This window comes from Aphidius gifuensis, linkage group LG2 (genome assembly GCF_014905175.1).
Source record: "Aphidius gifuensis isolate YNYX2018 linkage group LG2, ASM1490517v1, whole genome shotgun sequence".
In the NCBI taxonomy this organism is placed as follows: domain Eukaryota; kingdom Metazoa; phylum Arthropoda; class Insecta; order Hymenoptera; family Braconidae; genus Aphidius; species Aphidius gifuensis.
Window position 1 is genome coordinate 27,472,744 of NC_057789.1, and position 20,857 is coordinate 27,493,600.

Here is a 20,857-nt window from a genome sequence, read left to right on the forward strand (position 1 = left end):
GAGAAAAATATTTTCTCTTCAAACTACTAATAATTTTCATGTATAAATTTTGTAGTGTAATTATTGTTAATATAAAAAAAAAAAAACTACTCAATATTCAAAAAAAAGTACTGAAGATTTTCGTTAAATTTTCGTTAAATAATAATTTATTTTGTAATTAATAAACAATGTCACATTCTTTAAATTTATTGTAGATAAATTCAGTGTTGTAATAATTTTTATATAAAAAAAATATCATTGTTATTATCGTCCAAGCAATTGCATGTGAATGGCATCATCCGATGGGAATATCATAGAAAAGTGCAAGTGTTTTTAAAACGGCTATGGTGTGTTTTTATTTATTTTATTTTTTTCATTTCATCTGTGTTAATGTTTAAGAAAGAATTTAGAAAACAAGTTGACAGACTGTGTGACTGACACCATAAGAATTCGGGGTAAAAATATCACAAGATCTTCCTGAACAACAAAGATTTACTGGTTGACTTATTTTGGATGATGAAAATTTAGTATAGATTTATATCAAGAAAAAATAAAACTATGGATATGGTATTTTAATTGACTTTATGTTGCTAAATGAACGAGATTCCACTGATACTGCGTAAAAAAAACTATTGCTTCAATTATAGGTATTTTATAAAATCACAAAATCACGTTTTTCAATTGAGAGAAATTTTTTTTATTTTTATTTTTAAACTCTAATATATTTAATTTTAAATAATTTAAAATTTTATTTAAATTGTTTTTGTTTTTAATAATAAAAATAATTTTAAAAATAATATTTTGTCTTTGAAATAACTAATCATATCATAAAACGATTTATTTTTTTTTCTAGATTTATGACCGGATAAAAAAACTTTTAAAAAATATATACAAGTATATATTTGTTTATTTTTTAAAATAAATAAATATATATTAATAACAGCTATACGATATATTTAAATGAAAAAAGGATGATGGTTAAAAAAAAAAAACTCTAAAGGGTAATTTGATATAATTCTTTGTGATGATGTGTTTGGTATGTAAATTAAGTCAGTCATCATTCGATGTCGAGGTTGTTAATGTCGACGAGAATATAAAATCCATTGAACCCTCTTCTACTTTTAAAAAAATAAAATAAAAAAATTAAGTTTTAAATTATTGTGTTAAAAGTGTTCAATCTAAATATTTAAAATTATTATTTTTATAAAAAATAATTATGTTTAAATTTATATTAACAAGTTTATAAATTTTTTAGTATTTAATTATTTTTCATTGCCAATTTGTCGGCACGATATTAATTTCCGTTGTGGTGTAAACGAGATGGGGTTATCCTGGCAACTGAAATACAGTGACCTCGTTATCGTCCTTGTCCTGATAATTACATCATCCAGTGAACCACTGACCGGTGAAAATCTATGCCAACGTACGGAAAAGTAAGCTGAAAATTTTATTATTTATTAACCAAGTTATTTAAATATTTAAACATTCAAATTATTCGTTTTTTTTTCATCAAAATTAGAGACTTACTAACATTACTAATAAAGTAATAATTTTTTAAATTAATTTAATTTTATTATATGCTTTTTTTTTTACCCACAGTTTTCTTTATAATTAAATTCATTTTGATTTTATTGTTTATAAAAATTTTTTAACCTCATCAAAATTATACCTTCCGCCTTTTTATGAATTTTCACCAACCCCGGATACAGTTTGACTGATGGAGAATTGTCTCACCCTCGAATGAGTCTAGACCTCTCGAATAAACCACCTCAACAATATCATAATTAATTATTTTTTTTTTTAATTTTATTTCATTCTTTACAGCTATTAACCAGCATAATTATAAAGAAAAAATTCCAATTATAAATATTTGCATTACTAATTGAATCACACCTCGTAAAAAATAATATGAACAGTTAAAAAAATCAATACATATCAAATTAAATATTAAATAAATTGAAAATTAAATAATAAAAATTTAATTTAAAAAATCAAGATGAGTAAATTATTTATCTTCTCACGATCAATATATGATTGCAAATTTTTTAAATATATTGCATAGATATTTTATATTTTTACTACGAATAAAATAAATTATTTTAACTTTCTAAAAATTCATTCAGTATTTTGCTGTAATCATCATTATGAAAAAAAAAAAAAAAAATCTTCATAAATATTATATCAACATGCTAAATGATTTATTGAAAGAAAAAATTATTGTAATAAATTGTAAAAAAAGTAATTTCTGTGTGAATAGCTATACTGTTACCTGGACGGAGTCTTACAAGGAATATGTTCCAGTTTATACGACAACCTGGTGCATGTCAATGCCACCAAAATGCATGAAAAGTCATCAAGAATTAAGAACTCGACATAGGATCAAGGTAAATAAACTATCAATTTTATATTCAATTTTTTTAATTTTTATATTTAAAATTCCTTATTTTCTTGTTTAAATATTAACACATATTTTTTTGTACATTAAAAATTTTATTATTTACACACTCGTTAAAATTTAAACTAGAAAAACTATAAAATTAAACTACATAATATAATTTATTTATTTAATTTTTTTCTAAACAAATTGAGACAGAAAAAAAAAAAAAAAACATTACAGAGAAAGTTGTGACAATATCAGAAGTAAAATATTTATAATTGAATAATTCAAAAGATGATGGTATATAGATTAGGTAAATTAAATCACCCACGTTAACATGATGTTTTTATTTTATTTTTTTTTTATTTAGCAATATATTCTCATAATAATATACATTTAATTAATATTTTCGAAACTTCTACTGTAATTTACATGACCAATGTTCAATTATTATTTGAAAAAAAAAAAATAGAGAATTAATTTTAATTAATGATTATGTTAAATAAATGATATTGGCAAAAAGAAAAAAAATTAAATGAAAATAAACTCGTGACATTCCTTCGTAAAAAAAAAATTGTAACATCGGTGAAAGAGGCGAAAGGCAAGGCACACACAGACACACACATGTATCATTTTTCGCTGAACGTAATAGAAGACAGATTGACATTAGATATATATATTACGCAAAAATTAAAAATTGTTTTTTTTTTCAAAAGATTTAATTTAAATGAACTAAACAAAAATCAAAAAATATTTCCATCTAAAATTCGTTGAATAAAAATAAATAATTTTTGTAAATTAAATTTATAGGTATATTAATTGTTTAAAAATAAACTTTTAAAATTATTTATTTAATTTATTTAATTTATTTTATTATCATTTTATTAACCTATTTTCTGTTGAATTTTCCAGACAGAAGTTAGACACAAAAACGTCACAGAATGCTGCGATGGCTTCGCTTCAGAAAAACTTACAATCGATAATGAAAATAATTTCGTTATAAATTGTGTTGCTATTCCGCAATGTAAAGCTGGTTTTATTGGAAAAAATTGTTCTGCAGGTAAATAAAAATTTAAAATAATATTCAATCGTTTAAATAAATATAAATGATAAAATTTGATGAATAAATTTAAATGAAAAACATAGTTAAATGTTAACAAACAATATGTACATTTTGAATGACAAAAAAAAGAAAAAATGTAATTAATATTTCTTTTATTTACGCAAACGTCAAACTGTGAAACAATCTGCAAATATATATACGACATATATGAAAGTTACAGAAGCCCGGAAATTATAGAACACCAAAAGTTTCACAAGGCTTTTCAAGGAGATTTCTTTTTTACTGCATAACGTATATATTATTTACCATATCTAATATACAACTCTAAAAAAAGCATTCAATAAATATCTAAAGTTTTTCTATATCAAAATAAATATATAAATTTTAATGTGACAATGACATGATCTTCTTTAGCTGTGAGAATTTTTTTTTTTTTTTTTCACTTTTATAACAATTTAAATTAATGATAAATTGTTGAGACAAAAAATTATTATTGTACAGTTTAAAAGCAACATTTCATTGTCTTTAAAATACATAAATTTAAATACTTTTTTTCTTTTATAAAATACAGTACGTATGTTTTTCTAAATTGTTTATTTTTTTATATTAATGTCAAATTATAAAAACAATTTTTTTCATCAAGCACCAGAGTTGAATCGACATTATTTAACAACAACAAATTACTTAATCATCATAACCCCAGCTTCATAAATTCAAGATCATTTTTGCAATGTTATTTATACATAATTTTAAACTCAAGATAATTAATTGATATGATACATCAACTGTGAAAGTTTGCATCGTAATTTGCACGATGTGGTTAACATTAACTGAGCTTAATATATTATTTACATGTAAAAACCATATAAAAAATATATGACAAAATGAAATCATCATTGAAAATAATATAATATGTGAAATTATCAATTAAAATTAAATATTCAAATACCTGTTTAACGAGTATATTAAAAATAAAAATAAACATTATTTATTTACCAGGAAAAATTACTTAAAAATACATTTATTATTTATTATAATAAATTTTTTTTTATTTTAAAATTAATGACTCAATACAGAGATATAAAAAAAAAAAAAACAAAATTTAATTTAATTATTCAAAAGGAAAAAAAACATATTAAACATTAATGAAGCGTTGCAAAAATTATATCATAATTTAGTAATATTTTGAATAATTAATTTCAGTGTAGAAATTAATTTTAATATTATTTTTTATGTCCAGTATGTCCACAAGGTACCTGGGGAATATATTGCAAAGAAGCTTGCAATTGTAGCAATCAACGCTGTGATCCAATCAGTGGCTCATGTCAATGTCCACCAGGCTGGACTGGAAGCAGGTAAATAAAATTAAAAAAAAAAAAAAAGAAAACTATTAACGTAAAAATCAAATAATAATATTAATTATATTTTTAACAGTTGTACAGATAAATGTAAAGTTGGAAAATGGGGTTCAGAGTGTAAATCAAATTGTTCATGTCCAAATGAAAGTAAAATATGTCATCATGTGACTGGAAATTGTAGTGAAGTAATTGAATCAATAAATAAATTGTCAGAGATAGTAAATAACAATATAATCACTGATGTATTTGACGCATCAACATCAACAATATCTACCCTCTCAACCGGAACAATAAATGATGATGATTCAATCAACATTATATCAATCAAAAATCATACCAACGAATTTTTCAACACGACAAATTCAAAAAATAACGGTTGGTATATTATTTTCAATGTTTTTTTTTTATGAATTTATCATGATGATATAACATATGATCTAAATGTTTTTTATAAAATAAATGTTTGTGTATCGATAAAAAGGTGCGAACGAGGTGAATGTTACAACTAGTCGTAATGAAATTGAACTGAATTCCAATTTTGCAACAACGACAATTAATAAATTCCAAGAGCATACAACGAGTCAAGATATACGTGTGATAAAGGTCAACAAATCAACATCTAGACCAATTCTGGCTGTGGTTCATGTGTCTGGTAAAACACTTACGGAACATGACAAAATGATTATAACGCCTGAAGGTATTAAAAATATTAATCATCAATATTTATCATTATCACAAGTATTTTTTTTTTTTATTTATTTTTTTGTTGTTTTTCTTTAAGTCATTGGTGATTTATTGATTTATTTTATTTTTTTTTTTACAGTACATACAGTACCACTTTCACTGGAAATTGTTGCAATTATTGTCATTGGATGTATGATGTCATTGGGTTTAATGATTATGGTTGTATTAGCACTTTTACATATTCGAACAAAATTATTTGAAACCATAAGATTATCAATTTATGATACTGCAAAATTGGATAATCATGAAACAACATTGACACATCAACATCAAAAATTAAATGACGAAATAAAATTTCAATCACTTAGGCGAAACAATAGAATATCATGTCAGCCATCAGACTATGGTGAGTTGTTTTTTTTTTTTTTTTTATTAACTTTAAAATATATATTTTAATGGATATTTTATTGCTGAAATGATTGTGGAGACACAAAGTTGGATACAAAAAATATGCGTATTATTTATTTTATTATTTTCTCACGTAGTACTTGTTGGATTTTTGACCCTTGATATATAAAATGATCACAAATGAAACATTACAGGATGACAAAAAAAAAAAAAAGAAAAAACAAATAAACATAACAAAAAATAAATAATTGGTAGATTACATTCATCCGGTTTGTTAAATGCAAATTCTCCCTGGTATTTTCCCAGTTGAATTGACAAAACAAATAAAATCAATCTCAACTAACTGATCACAACATGAATGATTGAGTTGTAAAATAAATTAATCAAGAAATAAATAACTCATTTCTTGTTGGTATTTTATTTATTTATTAAAATAGTTGAAAGAACTTTTTGAAAATTTCACTTAACAATTATCCTTAAAATTAACATTATCATGTTATATATTTTATAATTTTTTTAAAAATATTAATCGACATTTTTTACCACTTTCAGAAACACCAAGATGTATCATTCCTGATAGACCATTGACTCTACCAAGAGCAATCAGTACAATAAGTACATTAACAAGAGAATCAACATATTCAAATCAATTTCCAAATATTCAATTATTCAACTCACCACGAGGTAAATTATTTATATTTATTAATTATTTTTTATGTCCTTCAACACCTTTAATGTAATTTTAATTTATCACTTTGATCCACCAACGTTAAACCTTCTATCATATTAATAAATTTTTATTGAATAATTATATTTCATAGAACACATTTAATTTGTTTTTTTTTTTAAAAACATTTCAAAACCGGATGTTACCATAAACTTCCGGCAAATCAATGTGTATGATTCTTATCAAAAAAATTCGAAAGTCTTTAAATAAAGGAAAATTGCCAAGTATTTTTTTCCATTTTATAGATCTTGGAACTATGCCATTTAATTCAATTCATGTGGATAATATATATTTTAAACATGAAACGTTTAAACTATTTATCACAAATCATTTTATATAAAAACGGAAACGATTTACTTGCCAAGTTTTATATATACATTTATAACAATCTTTTTCCTGATATATATTTTTTAAATGATAAATATATATATTATTCTTTTAGAATTATTAGAAGCACATTACGACAGACCACCAGCGACAAATACCTTTCGTCAGTTATCTTTTCCTGGTCATAATGAAGGCGAACATTTGTATGACGAAATACCACTTCGATCAACAATGCTCAGAAAATATCACAACACATTGCAGTAATAAAAATCAAAACAAAAAATTAATGTGCCATCTTAAAATAATAATAATTATAATTTTAGTTTTAAAAATACAATAAGGTTTTTATTTAATAAAAAAAATTATTATCAATTTGTTCTTGACATAAATGAATATTAAAAATTAAAATTAAAAAATCGTCATTGATCTCATTACGAATAAACCTACGCATTCTATTTAATTATAAATTTTATATTTTATAATTTTTAATTCTAAAAATAATTAAAATTATTTCAATGATATATTTTAATGTAAACAAGAAAAAAATGAGGTCATATGATGTTTTTTTAATCAATATATTTAAATACCACAAAGTTTGTAAAATAACGTAATATACATTGATCTATTTTTCGAGAAAAATAAAATTTAAAAACAAAAAAATAAAATATCAGTTGACCTGTGATGTCAACAAGTGGATAAGTATTTAATGTAACATTGAAATTATTCAGTGATTGTTTGACAATCATTTGGTTAAGATGAATTTAAAATTTTTAACTCTGACGATATTTATATTTTTAATAAATACGGCAGTTGGTCAATATGGTGTAAAAGGACGTCATAATCAACAGACGACACTATCAAGTCGTCCAGCCAATGAGACAGGATATTGTTACAAAAAAGTTCCGTAAGTAAAATTATTTTTAAATTTTTAAATGATAATTTGCAGAGTGTGCTTCAAGATCAAAGTTGTATTGTTTAAAAATAATCAAAATAAAAAATAAGATAATGGATAGTATCATATTTAAAAAAAAAATTGTTGACACTGAGATATTTGAGCCTAGTTAAAAACAAAAAAGAGTAAATTTAAAATATTATATAACAAGATTTTATCAAGAGCCAAGATAATAAGATGCTGAGTTAATTTGACCTCAACCTTTAACGATAAATTAAGCAAGAAGTAAATAATATATACAACGCATATGAATCATAAATTTAATCAATATAAATAATAAAAGTTGATAGAAAAATAACAAATGGTACATTTCAAATGACATTTTTATATTTTAGTTATCAACAAGGTAGATCAACTGGTAATCGTGCAGAAAGCGGATATAATAATGACAATGTGGTAAATATATTATGTTGAATTATATTAATGAATTGCAGAAAAAAAAAAAACTTGTTTTTCTTGATTTTCTAAATTATATTTTTACTGATAATAATGTGCTATTGTATTTAAGCAATTGACAAATGTAAATGGCTGGACAGTTATTTTAGACTGTTGTGATGGTTATGAGCGTAATGAAACCACTGGTCGTTGTGAAAGTAACTGTGAGACAAATTGTTTCGGTGGAAGTTGTATTGATGGTTCATGTACTTGTCAACAAGGCTGGCACCATGAAGATGGTGTTTGCAAACCAATATGTATCAATGGATGTCCAGATAGAAATTCATACGTGGGTTTTAATTTTTAAATCGAAATTATACATAATACTAGCTTTCAATATTTTATTTAATATTATTACAGTGTTTTGCACCTCCAAATGTATGTGAATGTAAATTTGGATGGGAAAAAGTTACAGACGATCAATGTCGTCCAGTTTGTCCTGGTGGCTGTGTCAATGGACGGGTAAATAAATTAAAATTCATAATTACAAATTAATAGCAATAATAATAAATATAAAAAAATTTAAATTAATAGTGTATAGCACCAAGAGTTTGTGAATGTAGCCCAGGATATATTTTGAATGAAGGTAGACAAATTTGTGAAGCAGTATGTGAAGGTGGATGTCCTCATGGTGAATGTAAACAGCCTGGTATTTGTTCATGTAATTCTGGGTAAGTAATTTTCAAATACAAGCTTATATTAATTTTTTAAAAATCCAACTAATAGCATAAACAATATACTTAATACTTTAATATAGATATGTGAATCCACCTGGTGATAGAGAAACATGTCAACCAGATTGTGGCCCATTAAATTGCGGTGGTCAAAGTCAAGGACAATGTATATCACCAAATACATGTATTTGTTCGCCTGGTTACACACGTGGTGAACAAAATAATTGTATTCCTGAATGTAAAAATGGTTGTCCAATAAATTCACGGTGTATGTCTCTGGACAGATGCATTTGCAATGCTGGTTTTGCTCTTGATTATAGAGATAATAAATGTGTCCCTCTGGACAATCAACAGGGACATTCAACTGTACATCCAATCAATGGTAATAATCATCAAGATAATAATCAGCCATCAAATCAACGTGGTGATGTTTATCATCATGAAAATGGTCAACCATCAAATCAACGTGGTGATATTTATCATCGAGAAAATGGACAACAACCCACTGATATTTATCATCGAGATGAATTTCATTGTGAACGTCCTTGTATAAATGGTGAATGTATGGGATACAATATTTGTAGTTGTAAAAATGGATATGTTCCAGATCCTTATGATTTAACAAGAACACGTTGTATACCATTTTGTTCTGGTGGTTGTCCAAATGGGTTAGTATATATATTATTTTTATCTCAATCTTTGGCTTAATCAAATTATATTTTTTATTTTTTTTTACACAGTGTATGCTCTGGACCTGGTTTTTGTATTTGCAAACCCGGCTTTGTCAAGGATCGAACTGGTGTCAAAGGAAGCCAACGATGTATTCCTCGAATTGATTATTAAAAAATTAATTAAAAGTAACGAAAAAAATAATTATATTTTAAAAGCTTTTAGAGCTTAATAAAATTGAATGATATTTATGAGTTTCTATTGAAAAATAAATTGAAATTAATATTTAATTTATAAAATTCTATAAATCTTTATCTGGTTTCTTTTTATAAAATAAATATATATATATTGATTAGAGAAAGAGATTTTTTTACAGGTAATATATTATAGTCAATCTTGATTGTTTTTTTTTTTCTCATCTCATCGATTTTTTAAACCCGTGAAAAATGGGTTAATAGAAGGGGAATGATGCGCAGAGGTGGATGTACCTTTTTTCGTATATATTTATTTTTCCTTTTTCAACACCGCAGAAAGGGGTTTGTGTTTTTGATATTGAATGGCTGATGGTGCTGAACTGCTGATGGCCTTGGATGTTGGCATCACTGGTTAATGCTACCGCGCATCTTCCAAGTTACGAGCAAGCGCTTTACGTAATAATTTCATAGGATTTTAACCCTTGTGTGTATATATTTTTGTGTGTTTAATAAAAAATTTTGTTTCATGCTGCCTCAAGTTGGTTTTAAATATACATTAAAACGTGATTTAATTTATAATAAATATATACACAAATGATAAATAAAAATATATCATTAAAAATGAATGGATAAATTATAATAAAAATTAATTGTTAATTAAATATAAGTGTTATGATGAATAATTTAAATAATATAAAAATTATAATTATTAATATTATGCCACGACGGCGATGAGAGCACATTTAAGATTGACCTGCTGTTGTTGCTACTGGTTAACTTGTCTTTTTATATTTTTAATATCAATTTGTTATGGTAATCATATATCAAGTGATAAGGATAAAACATTAGTTGACAATGGTGGTAATCCACGTCGTGATGAATTATCGACAAGTTACAGAGTACAACGAATGCTCATCAATCTTGGTAATGATAATTTTCATAAAGATCAAATTGATTTTGATATTTCTTATGGAGGAGATGAAGAAGATGAGGAGGATTATTTTGAACCAAATACAACAGGTACTAATTATTTTTTTAATAATGTTATAATAATGTCAACTAAATAAATAATTACTATTTAAAACATTATTAATTTAATATAATTATTAATTAGGATATAATTTTTTATTTTTATTTTTAAAAAGGTCAAGTGGGTTTATTCACAAGTACATAACTCGACTGAATTATCAAATAAGCATTAGCAACATCAAAAAGAATTTTTTTCATATTAAATGAATTTATAAAAATAAAAAAAAATAATTATTAAATTTTTTTTTTAATATTTAAATAATCATATTTTATTTTCCAGGAGAATTTCAAAGAATAATATTTTTTTCTTTTTGCTTTTTCATTTGATTCATGTAGATCAAAAAGAACTCATTAGTAATTATACAATGGACTGGTGAATATGTTGAAATTTAATAAAACCACTCGGGAAATATATTCATTATCTATATAGATTTTCATTTGTTATTCTTAGCTTTGAAAATATATATATATACATTTTTTTTTTTTTCAACAATAGCTTCACGTGTTATATGCACTTCAAATTGTCTCTATTCATCAAATACATTCACTGACTTTATCTTCAAACATATCTCTTATAAAACCAAGCCAAGTACTATCGACTTGCACACTTTAATTTTCTCTCCTTAATTTACATTTAATTTATATATACCATTTAAAAAAATTCTCAGTAATAATATAAAGAAAAAAAAAAAAAAAGAATAATATTCAGATATTTCAGCTGGAAAATTAAACGTAAAAGAAAATTTTATTTTTCTTTTTCAAGTGTTCTTTTGAAATTTGAATTTAGTAGTTTTATACTTGAGCTATATAATTTAATTTTTTTTAATTTATTTAATTTATAAACTAAAAAATATCAAGAACATAATAAAAATTTATAAAAGTTTTTTTTTTATTATTATTAAATATTTTATTTAAATAATCTGCAGTGCAGCTAGGTCAAAATTAACAGTGAACCATTAATGGACTCGGTTGGTTAAAGTATTGATTTTAAAATAAAAGTACTCAGTGCATCAATTTAAATCCATTTAAACTAATTAAAAATTTAATATATAAACTTTTTATTTAACTTTGTATTATTTATATAAAGTAATAATAATTAATTAATTTATATTATTATTATTTTTAGAGAAAGGACGTTTTTTGGGTTCACCATGTGATAAAACATGCAATCCAGATTTACAACATGTTATTTGTGACTCAGCTACGAGTTTATGTGACTGTGAAAAATCATATCCAGTACGACTTGGACCAACTAAAGGTTGTGCAAAACGTAAGTAGGTAATGTTCAAGACTCAAATGTCCTTGCTTTGAGTGGGCTCTCAACCATGACCAATTCCAGCCTAGAAAACAAACAAAAAAAATTTATATATTATCCCCTTCTTAATGAGTAAAAAATATTTTCTCCATACCTGTATATTTTTTTAAAAACAAAAAAACATTATATTTGTTTATTTATATTTTCTACAAGCAAAGTTCACTTCAATTATTACATTAATTTTATAATTATATATATTTGAATGATTAACACAGCAAAAAGACTTGGTGAGCAGTGTTTTTATCGAGCCACATGTACATTTACTGATCAACACGCAACGTGTATGCAGATTCTTCACAATGCTGTTTGTGATTGTGATGAGGGCTATCACAAAGTTGCCATTACTAGGTCAAATAAAAAATCATTTTGTGTCGAAGGTATTATTATCATAAATATATTTTAAATAAATAAATATTAAAATTAAATGTAATGTATATTTTAATTTAATAGATCTCGTGACAATATCAACTGATTTGCCAACTCTTTTTGGTGTAGCATCAGGCATTGCTGTATTAGGAGGATTAATTTGTTTTGTTCTTAAATTATCAAATCCAACAAGACCAACTAATCGTTATGTTGATGCTCATCATGGTCCAACAATGTTATTTATGAGTGATACAGGTATATAATATTAAAAATAACTTGTAAAACAAATTATTTTTTACATTATATTATGAAGAAATATGTTTTTTATTTTTTTTAATTATATAATTAAAAATAAGACCTTGAATATATATTTTCTCTGATGTATTTACATTCTATTTGTCTGAAATTTTAACTTTAAGTTAAAAAACAACAAAAATTAAAATGAAAAAGTGATAATAGTATTTAAAATAAATTAAACAGACATTGTAATTGGTTTTGTTGTTTTTTTTTTAGGTATACCAATGACAATTGCAGGACGTTCATCATCACGTACAAGTCAACGTAGTGATCCTGGTCCATTGAGTTGTTCAACATTTGGTAGACGTACTAGTAGCGGTAACAGTGGACGTGGACCACTTGTTCCAGCATCAAGAGCAGGTGCGGCAAGAGCCGCGGCCATCTTGCTTATTTCGTGTCATCTAAGAGATGCTGATACTAAAGATGGAAACAAACATCGACGTACCCTTAGTGACGTTGCTGAGGGATCGTCAAATGGTCTTGGTAGAACGATAATAACGTTTTTCTCAGACACAGAAATATTTATTTATTTCTTAATCATTTATCTAACAAATAGCTCTTCTCTTTCGGGTCTTTCGGAAAATAATGAATTACTTTAATTAATTTAATCAATTTTATTATCTTCTTTTTATATCGAAAAAAAAAAAAAGAGTACAATTTATATTTAATAACTTCTTGATAAATATAAAAAATAAAATCATAGATTTTTCGTAAGACCCATTAACTATTATCTGTGCGTTCGATATTTGACCTAGTAAAATGGTCTTTAAATATGTCAGTTATGTATCGTTGAGTGTTGTTGTCGATGTTACTATTTTTTTTTTTTTTTCTGTCGCTTTTATTCCGTGTTTATTCTCATCACACACTTGACAGATATATTTATTTTTGAAAAAAAAAAAAACTCTGACATTTTTAATTTAAAAATAATATTTTGTTTAAAAAATTTCAACATTTTTTAAATTATTTTTTTTTTTTTCACGTAAAATTACGCAGTTTATTATCAAATTTTTTTAAGTGAAATTTTACAATAAGTATTTATTTTATTTTTTTTTCTTCTTTTTATCTTGACAAAACTTTTTTTTTTAATATCTTAATGGATTGAGAGTACTCACTTTCATCTTGAAAAACAATTTCACATAAAAAAAAGAAGACTTTTTTTATGAATCATAAAATGATTCACTTTGATATATTTATCAATTTACATATAAACAATTTACGAGTCAGCAAGATGGCAGCGGCCGGTTACAAATATATACAAATACAATTATAAAATATATTTAATTGGTAAGAAGCACTAATAAATCGCTGCACTCTGCACAAAGTATTTTTCTATGAACAATGTTATAATTTTATTAAATATATTTAATTTTTATTCAATTTCTTGTTTTATTTTAAGTCATACTGCTTTTTGCTGATAAGAAAAAAATAAGTATAATAAATGTAGTATTTATGAGTCATCGTCATTACGACAGTAAATATATTTTTTTTTTTTTTTAAAAATAAACAAAAATGAAAAAAAATGTATGGGCGCAGCTGCATGACTAGTAGTTGTATATTTGGTTTGTTTCAAATTTTTATTTGAAAAAGAAAAAAAATAATGTGTTAATATTATGCAGTTACATATAAAAACTGCACCTTTCTTACAATAACATATCACTTTCTCTCTTGTCAGGTTCACGACGTCCAAGTCTTGCATCGATGCACAGCTCTATATCATCAGCAAGAAGTTACAGTGCAAAAAGATTAGAAAAAGAAAGAAATGAAAAAGAACAACGTTTAGCATTACATGAATTGAGAAATTTAAAACACCGGGAACAAGAATTACAAACTGATTTACAAGGTGTACCAATCCCCAGTCCAAGAACACCACATGATGATTTATTGCCATCAGTTGATGAAGGAAAAGAAACTCATCACAATGAGGTATAAAAAAATAATAATAATCTACACTACATATAGTTTTAATTAATACTATTAAATATTAAAATTAAATTAAATTATTCATTGTTGAAAATAGATTGCAACAACATCTAAAAATGACATGTCATATGCCTCAACATCAACAGCAATGACTCATTCTGAACGAACCAAAACAGAATTACTATCTTGTTCAACAATAAAGGGAATGTCGAGTGATACCGAGACGGCCTTCAATACTCCAATTGCCCATACATCTAATAGAAAAAATAATAATGAAACCGCCGGCAATTGTTCCAATGTTGTAGACATTTTTGAATCATAATATTCATTTTTTTTTTAAATTTTATTATTGATGGGACTCGCTCAAAAATATCATGAAATTATAAAAATAGAAAAATATCATTTAACTTATATACAAAAAAAAAAATAGCAAAAGAATTTTTAATCAATATATAAATTTAAATGAAATAAATAAATAAATAATTATGCACAAGTTTCACAAGGGCATCAACAGGGAATTTCATTTCATCAAAATGATTGACTATTCAATAAGAAGTTTGTAATACAAAGTTTTAATTGTATTCTCATGAAAAAAAAAAAAAATAACAATATATAGAAACAATTTTAAAATCATGTCAATGTGTATTGATTACAATGGATATATGTTTTTGTGCCTTGTGCACTATTAAAAAAAATAATAATAAATAAAAAAAAAAAACACTTGAAGGAATAAAAAAATATTATATTGTTTTAGAATATATCATTATTGATTGTACAATCTTGTTGATTATTTTATTTATATTGTAATTAGATAAATACAAAGAATAAAAAAAAATTTCTTTGATAAAAAATAATTTTACATTTTTAAAGTAATTGTACAACTTTTACCGTAAAAAATGCGCAAAAATAAAATTGGAGGAATTTAAAATTACTATTGTTTTAAATTAATAATAATGTTTTTTTTTTTATAAATTTTAAAAATATAATAAATAAAATAAGAGTATTGATTATTTAAAAAAAAAAAAATAGTAGTTGTGAAATAATAATAATGAATTTTCATGATTAAAAAAATATAAATTATCATTGAAAATTTTTCATCCAAATTAAATTAAACTTGGTATTTTAGAGAAAATATAAAATGGAAAATTAATATTTTATATTGAAAATACTAGATTAGTGTATGATTTGACATCACACTTATTATTGTTACGAAATCATAGAATTGCCCAATTTAAAATTTAAAAACATGATGATAAAATCAACATGATCAACAGCATAGATAAAATTATAAAAAAATTAAATCGCAAGTAGTATATTGTTGAATTTTATATGACGAATTTTAATTATAAAAAAAGCTTACGATTTTAGTAAAATTAATTTGATGGAAAATATAAATTTTTAAAAAGATGACAAAATTTCTATCCAAATGAAAAATATTATTTCATCAGTTTGAATGTTTAACACAACATTAAAGCATTGGAAAAAAAAATGTAAAAAGCTCTATGCTGCTTGATAAAATATTATAGATTTCAACTTTTTAAAATAATATATTTTTGAAGAATGTTGACGTCAAGTGAAGATCTGATAAATGTATCATTCGACAAGGATGAAAATACTCAATCACTTGAAAATGTACTGGGACCAACAATAATTGTTTCGTGGCTTCTGGGTGGTGGTGTATCAAGACCATTAAAATCACCATTATTTTTAACAATATTACTTCGTTTAATTAATTTTTCAGTATGTACAGTTATTGTTATTTACGGTGCAATTGATTTTTTTTTCTTTGAAAATGTATTTAAAAGTGATACATTTAAAATTATTTATTATTTCAACAAAGGTGTTTGTTATATTTCTTCATACTATTATGTATTCCAAGGATTAATATATTATACAAAGTGGCCGATATATGTTAAAAAAATTAATAATATTGATAAAAAAATGCGACAAAGCGGTTTACAAAATGATGATGATTCAATTAAAAAATTTCAAGGAATGACATTGCTAGCAACATTTGCACTTGGACCACTATCATGTGTTTGTCATGCACTTTATTATCTTTACTATTTTCCAGAAGATCTATTTCCGTCAGATCTTTTATTATATCACACAATTTGTCAATCACTGAGTGTTAATTTCGGATACACTCTAACAGCATATGGAATATTTACACGATTGAGAGTTATCAACAGAGGAATATCAAGAATTGGTGATCAGTTTACAGCAACAATGATCATTATTGAAATACGAAGAGCTCGAGAAGTTCATCACGGTTTGTTTATTCGACTTTTTAAAAATTTTAAATAAATAAATTATCTGGTAAGCTATTCAATTGAATTTTTAATTTGTTTTTTTTTTATTTTCAGCAATATGTCGTTTTGTTAGATTTATAAATTCAATTCATGGTATTCATTTATTATTAACATCATTAAATGCATTTACCATGATTGTCGGTACACTTTTTCGTATATATATGGGAGTTGTTGAAAATCGTGGTGGTTTTATGACAATAAATAATATGATATGGATGACATATGCATCACAATTTGCTTTGACATGTTGGATATGTACATTTGCTTGTCGAGAATCAGCTAAAACTGGTTTACTAATTCACGAAATTATTGTGAGGTAATAAATAAAAATAATAATTAATCTATCATTGGCTAATAAAACACATAAGGCCAAAATTAATAATCATTTACAGACGAATGCCAAAAGGTCCAAGATCATGTGAACTTTATGCTATTGAAACAAATCAAAATTATGATGATCCTGAAGTTTTATTACGTAATGAAATATCAGATTTTTCAGCACAACTTGATCATAGTATTATTAAATTTACAGCATGTGAATTTTTTTCAATGAATAATGAATTATTACAATGTGTAAGTTTAAATATTATTATTATTAAATTTATTTATTTTTTTTGTTCATTTTAAATTATAAATAGTTAAACTATTTAATAATTATTAATGGACAATTTTTATTTTTCAGTTTATCGGCGTTATTACGACATATCTTATAATTTTAGTTCAATTTTATGTTCCTGAGCATTGATACAAGTACATCAATACCAAAAAAAAAAACTAAAAAATAATCCACAAAATAATTAATACATAATAATAACTTGCACTCACTCACCAGAAATAACTTGTGCACTTTTAAAATCGTGATTTATAAAAAAACAAATTGATGCACTTTCTCACTATAAATTTTTTAATCACGATTATAATAATCTTTGGAGTATTTATCTTTTTAAATGTGCGTTTTTTCAGTCTCCACTATTTTATTGTTCTGGCACTATGATATTTTTTTTTTTAGAATAAAACTACACATTTGAAAAGTAAGATTGATAAAGCATTCCCATTGCATTTGTTGCAAATAGAGTGAAACAACTCCACCATGTTGCTAGACCAAATAATCCTCTGAACACATCTTTCGTAAATATCTATCAAAAAAAAAAAATAAATTGTTAGAATTTTTAGTTTATTGATTAAATTAAAAAATATATTTACCTCTTTTAATGAGCCTAAAGCTAGCTGTAATTCTTCAGCAGTTTGAGTAGCTGTTTTTTCATCAAAATTAAAAACTTCTTCAGAACTTGTTGGAACTTTTGATTCATCATTTATTGAACACTCATCTGGTGAAATTTCAATAGCCATACCATTCCACGTATATTCACCTTAATTAATATAAATTAAAAATTAATTTTACAAAAGAAAACTTTACACTTTAGTTGGAAAATTAATTAAAAAAATAAACTATTAATTTACCAAGTGTTTTGTACATGAAGGAAAAAAATAAACATATCATCAGTGGTGCAATAAATTGTATTGTTACAACACAAAGATAATAAAATACAGCAGCAATCTAAAAATAATATTAATATTTAATTAATTGTGCAAAAATAAATTAATCATGTATTTTAAATTTAATAAATTACTCACTTTTGTTTGTAATTCAATATTTGTTATTCTACCAGCTTCCTTTTTTTGATACTCAAGTCTTTGATCAGCTAAATTTAAATATGACTGTAGATAAAATGGCATTAAAATTAATTTTAATAATACAACAACAGCAACTGATATTAATCTCATACTATCAAATGCAGCTGATGTCATTCTGCAAGAAAAAAAAAACATTGAAAATTAACAATAAAATAAATGCTCCCTGTATTATTTTATATGAAAAATTAAACTTACAATGGTTCATCCATTCCAGAAAAAATTCTTACAGTAAGATAATCTCTACTGATTGGTTTGATCCAAAGATAAACAAGAAATAAAGGCGATGCAAAACTGATATTTGAAAGTAATGTTAAAAATTTATTGTCTTTGTAGTATCTGAAAATGAAATTTAAAAATTACTAGAACATTAAAATATAATATTTAAATATGTATAATAAAATAATAATTTACTTGAGTAAATCCCAGTGCATTTTTGACATACGCATACCAGGAAATGTAAACAGGGATCCAAGTAATCCACACCAAAGTGCTAAGAAAAATTTCAATACAATTTGTGATGCAGGTCCTCTGTAAATAAATTTAAAAAATTAATAATAATATTAATAATTAAATGTAAATTAAAATTACTTACGCAGAATGAATTCCTTGATTACCAAGAAATGTTGATGCACTGTGATTAAAACTTGTGTAAGCTTTATCAAGACCAATTTCTAATGTATTTTCATCGATAATAAGTACAATCATTGCAACAAGTAAATATGCAAAACCAGCAACAATACAAGTTGAACGTTCACCAACACTTTCATCACCTTTAAAATATTGAGCCCAAAGTGTGACTAACATTTTACTAGAATATTATTAAGGAACATTTATTTAAATTTTATTATTAATTATTATTAATTTTTTTTTTTTTTCATAAGGATACAATGCAAAAACAATGACCAGCACACACCAAAGCATACTGAGATTTAGATCATCAATAATTGGATAAAAATAATTATAAACCTGCAAAAAATAATTATGAATTTTATTAATAAAAATGAATAGATTAATTGCTATTTATTGTTATTAATTTATACATACTTCTGTGAGTGTATATGTTATAACAGCATAAATTGAAAAATCCAAGAGCCATTGAAATTCAGTGTAATATTTTAAATGTATAACATCAAGCTCTGATACTTTAGTTGTTTCAAGTGTAATATCTAAACTTCTACGTATATGAAATGTATCAGTTTTTTTTCCATTTTCATGTTTACTATTTTTTTTTGGCTTTTCTTTTGGTATGCCAGCAATATTTTTTAACTGTTGATCAGTTGGATAAAGATAACGAATTAGCCTAGAATGAAAATGAAAAGAAAAATAAATAATTATTGATAATTGTTATAATTTTTATGTTAATTTTATTAATTACCCAGTTGAACATAATAGCCATCTTGAAAATGAAAAATATGGACTTATTTTTTGTATCAAACTGACCATGACAAGAGTGATAACAAGTTGAGCTCCTAAAAGTGCCTAAAATATATATTTTATTTTATTATTAACGAGATAATTAATTTTCTAAATTATTATTGTTTTTTAATTTAATTATTGGTGTAAATTAATTAATTTTTTATTATTTGGTTAATAAACAATTGATGGCTTACCATTTTTTCAATATAATTGTTAGCTGTCGTGTAAAAAAACGAAAAAAAATAAAAATAAAAAAACAAAAATGGAACGAGATTCAATTTAGAAAACTGGGTTTTTCAATTTCACGTGTAGAGAAAATAAGAGTCTATTTAATTGACATACATACACACTGGAGTTATGAATAGACTCAGCTAAATTAGTTTTGTCAAATATAAAGATAAATTTAACCTAACTATTTTATAATCTTGAAATTTATATTTAATTGACTTAAACTATTCAACAGAAAAAAAAACCACAGAAACAATGTTAATAATTATTGCAAAAATAAATATATAAATTAAAAAATTAACATTTCATTGATAAATAACTTATTTATTTAGATAAATGACATGTTTATTTATTTATTTATTTATTGACTTTTTTTTTTTTTTTTTCGATTCAAGCGTCCTCTGGCTATTATAGATAAACTAGAAAATAATT

At 24.1% G+C, this 20,857-nt stretch overlaps 5 protein-coding genes across 8 annotated transcripts; 4 read left to right on the forward strand and 1 right to left on the reverse strand.

Annotated features, from left to right (window-relative positions):
* Positions 1–100: 100 nt before the first annotated feature.
* Positions 101–7,297, forward strand: LOC122850002. Of its 2 annotated transcripts, none has more exons than XM_044148952.1 (10): positions 101–626; positions 1,235–1,412; positions 2,237–2,363; positions 3,269–3,416; positions 4,660–4,774; positions 4,854–5,152; positions 5,259–5,474; positions 5,601–5,867; positions 6,422–6,553; positions 7,039–7,297. In XM_044148952.1, exons 2-10 carry the CDS (start codon positions 1,300–1,302, stop codon positions 7,185–7,187), a joined length of 1,566 nt encoding a protein of 521 aa, XP_044004887.1. In that variant the 5' UTR covers positions 101–626; positions 1,235–1,299; the 3' UTR covers positions 7,188–7,297. The 2 variants fall into 2 exon arrangements, with proteins under 2 accessions (XP_044004887.1, XP_044004888.1); XM_044148953.1 differs by lacking the exon at positions 101–626 and adding an exon at positions 929–980.
* Positions 7,298–7,554: 257 nt separating this feature from the next.
* Positions 7,555–10,014, forward strand: LOC122850004 (von Willebrand factor D and EGF domain-containing protein-like). Its single transcript, XM_044148954.1, has 7 exons — positions 7,555–7,827; positions 8,211–8,271; positions 8,384–8,599; positions 8,671–8,772; positions 8,845–8,981; positions 9,068–9,652; positions 9,725–10,014. Exons 1-7 carry the CDS (start codon positions 7,679–7,681, stop codon positions 9,825–9,827), a joined length of 1,353 nt encoding a protein of 450 aa, XP_044004889.1. The 5' UTR covers positions 7,555–7,678; the 3' UTR covers positions 9,828–10,014.
* A 305-nt stretch (positions 10,015–10,319) lies between these two features.
* Positions 10,320–16,189, forward strand: LOC122850008. 2 transcript variants are annotated; one of them, XM_044148959.1, is made up of 7 exons: positions 10,320–10,867; positions 12,003–12,146; positions 12,407–12,568; positions 12,642–12,812; positions 13,071–13,337; positions 14,527–14,777; positions 14,872–16,189. In XM_044148959.1, exons 1-7 carry the CDS (start codon positions 10,579–10,581, stop codon positions 15,094–15,096), a joined length of 1,509 nt encoding a protein of 502 aa, XP_044004894.1. In that variant the 5' UTR covers positions 10,320–10,578; the 3' UTR covers positions 15,097–16,189. The 2 variants fall into 2 exon arrangements, with proteins under 2 accessions (XP_044004894.1, XP_044004895.1); XM_044148960.1 differs by having other exon boundaries at positions 10,355–10,867; positions 13,071–13,214.
* Positions 12,121–20,654, reverse strand: LOC122850010 (transmembrane protein 161B). Of its 2 annotated transcripts, none has more exons than XR_006373622.1 (12): positions 20,392–20,654; positions 20,157–20,260; positions 19,826–20,081; positions 19,668–19,747; positions 19,374–19,589; positions 19,193–19,309; positions 18,977–19,117; positions 18,722–18,896; positions 18,548–18,644; positions 18,290–18,456; positions 17,916–18,222; positions 12,121–12,216 (listed from the first exon to the last, which is right to left on the reverse strand). XR_006373622.1 is itself a non-coding variant. In XM_044148961.1 (12 exons), exons 2-12 carry the CDS (start codon positions 20,392–20,394, stop codon positions 18,103–18,105), a joined length of 1,476 nt encoding a protein of 491 aa, XP_044004896.1. In that variant the 5' UTR covers positions 20,395–20,414; positions 20,540–20,632; the 3' UTR covers positions 17,863–18,102. The 2 variants fall into 2 exon arrangements, 1 of the variants encoding a protein (XP_044004896.1); XM_044148961.1 differs by lacking the exon at positions 12,121–12,216 and having other exon boundaries at positions 17,863–18,222; positions 20,392–20,414; positions 20,540–20,632.
* LOC122850011 (putative gustatory receptor 28b) lies at positions 16,219–17,884 on the forward strand. The gene is made up of 4 exons (XM_044148962.1): positions 16,219–17,046; positions 17,141–17,402; positions 17,479–17,659; positions 17,769–17,884. The coding sequence occupies exons 1-4, from the start codon at positions 16,335–16,337 to the stop codon at positions 17,829–17,831; spliced, it is 1,218 nt and encodes a 405-aa protein (XP_044004897.1). The 5' UTR covers positions 16,219–16,334; the 3' UTR covers positions 17,832–17,884.
* Positions 20,655–20,857: the final 203 nt, after the last annotated feature.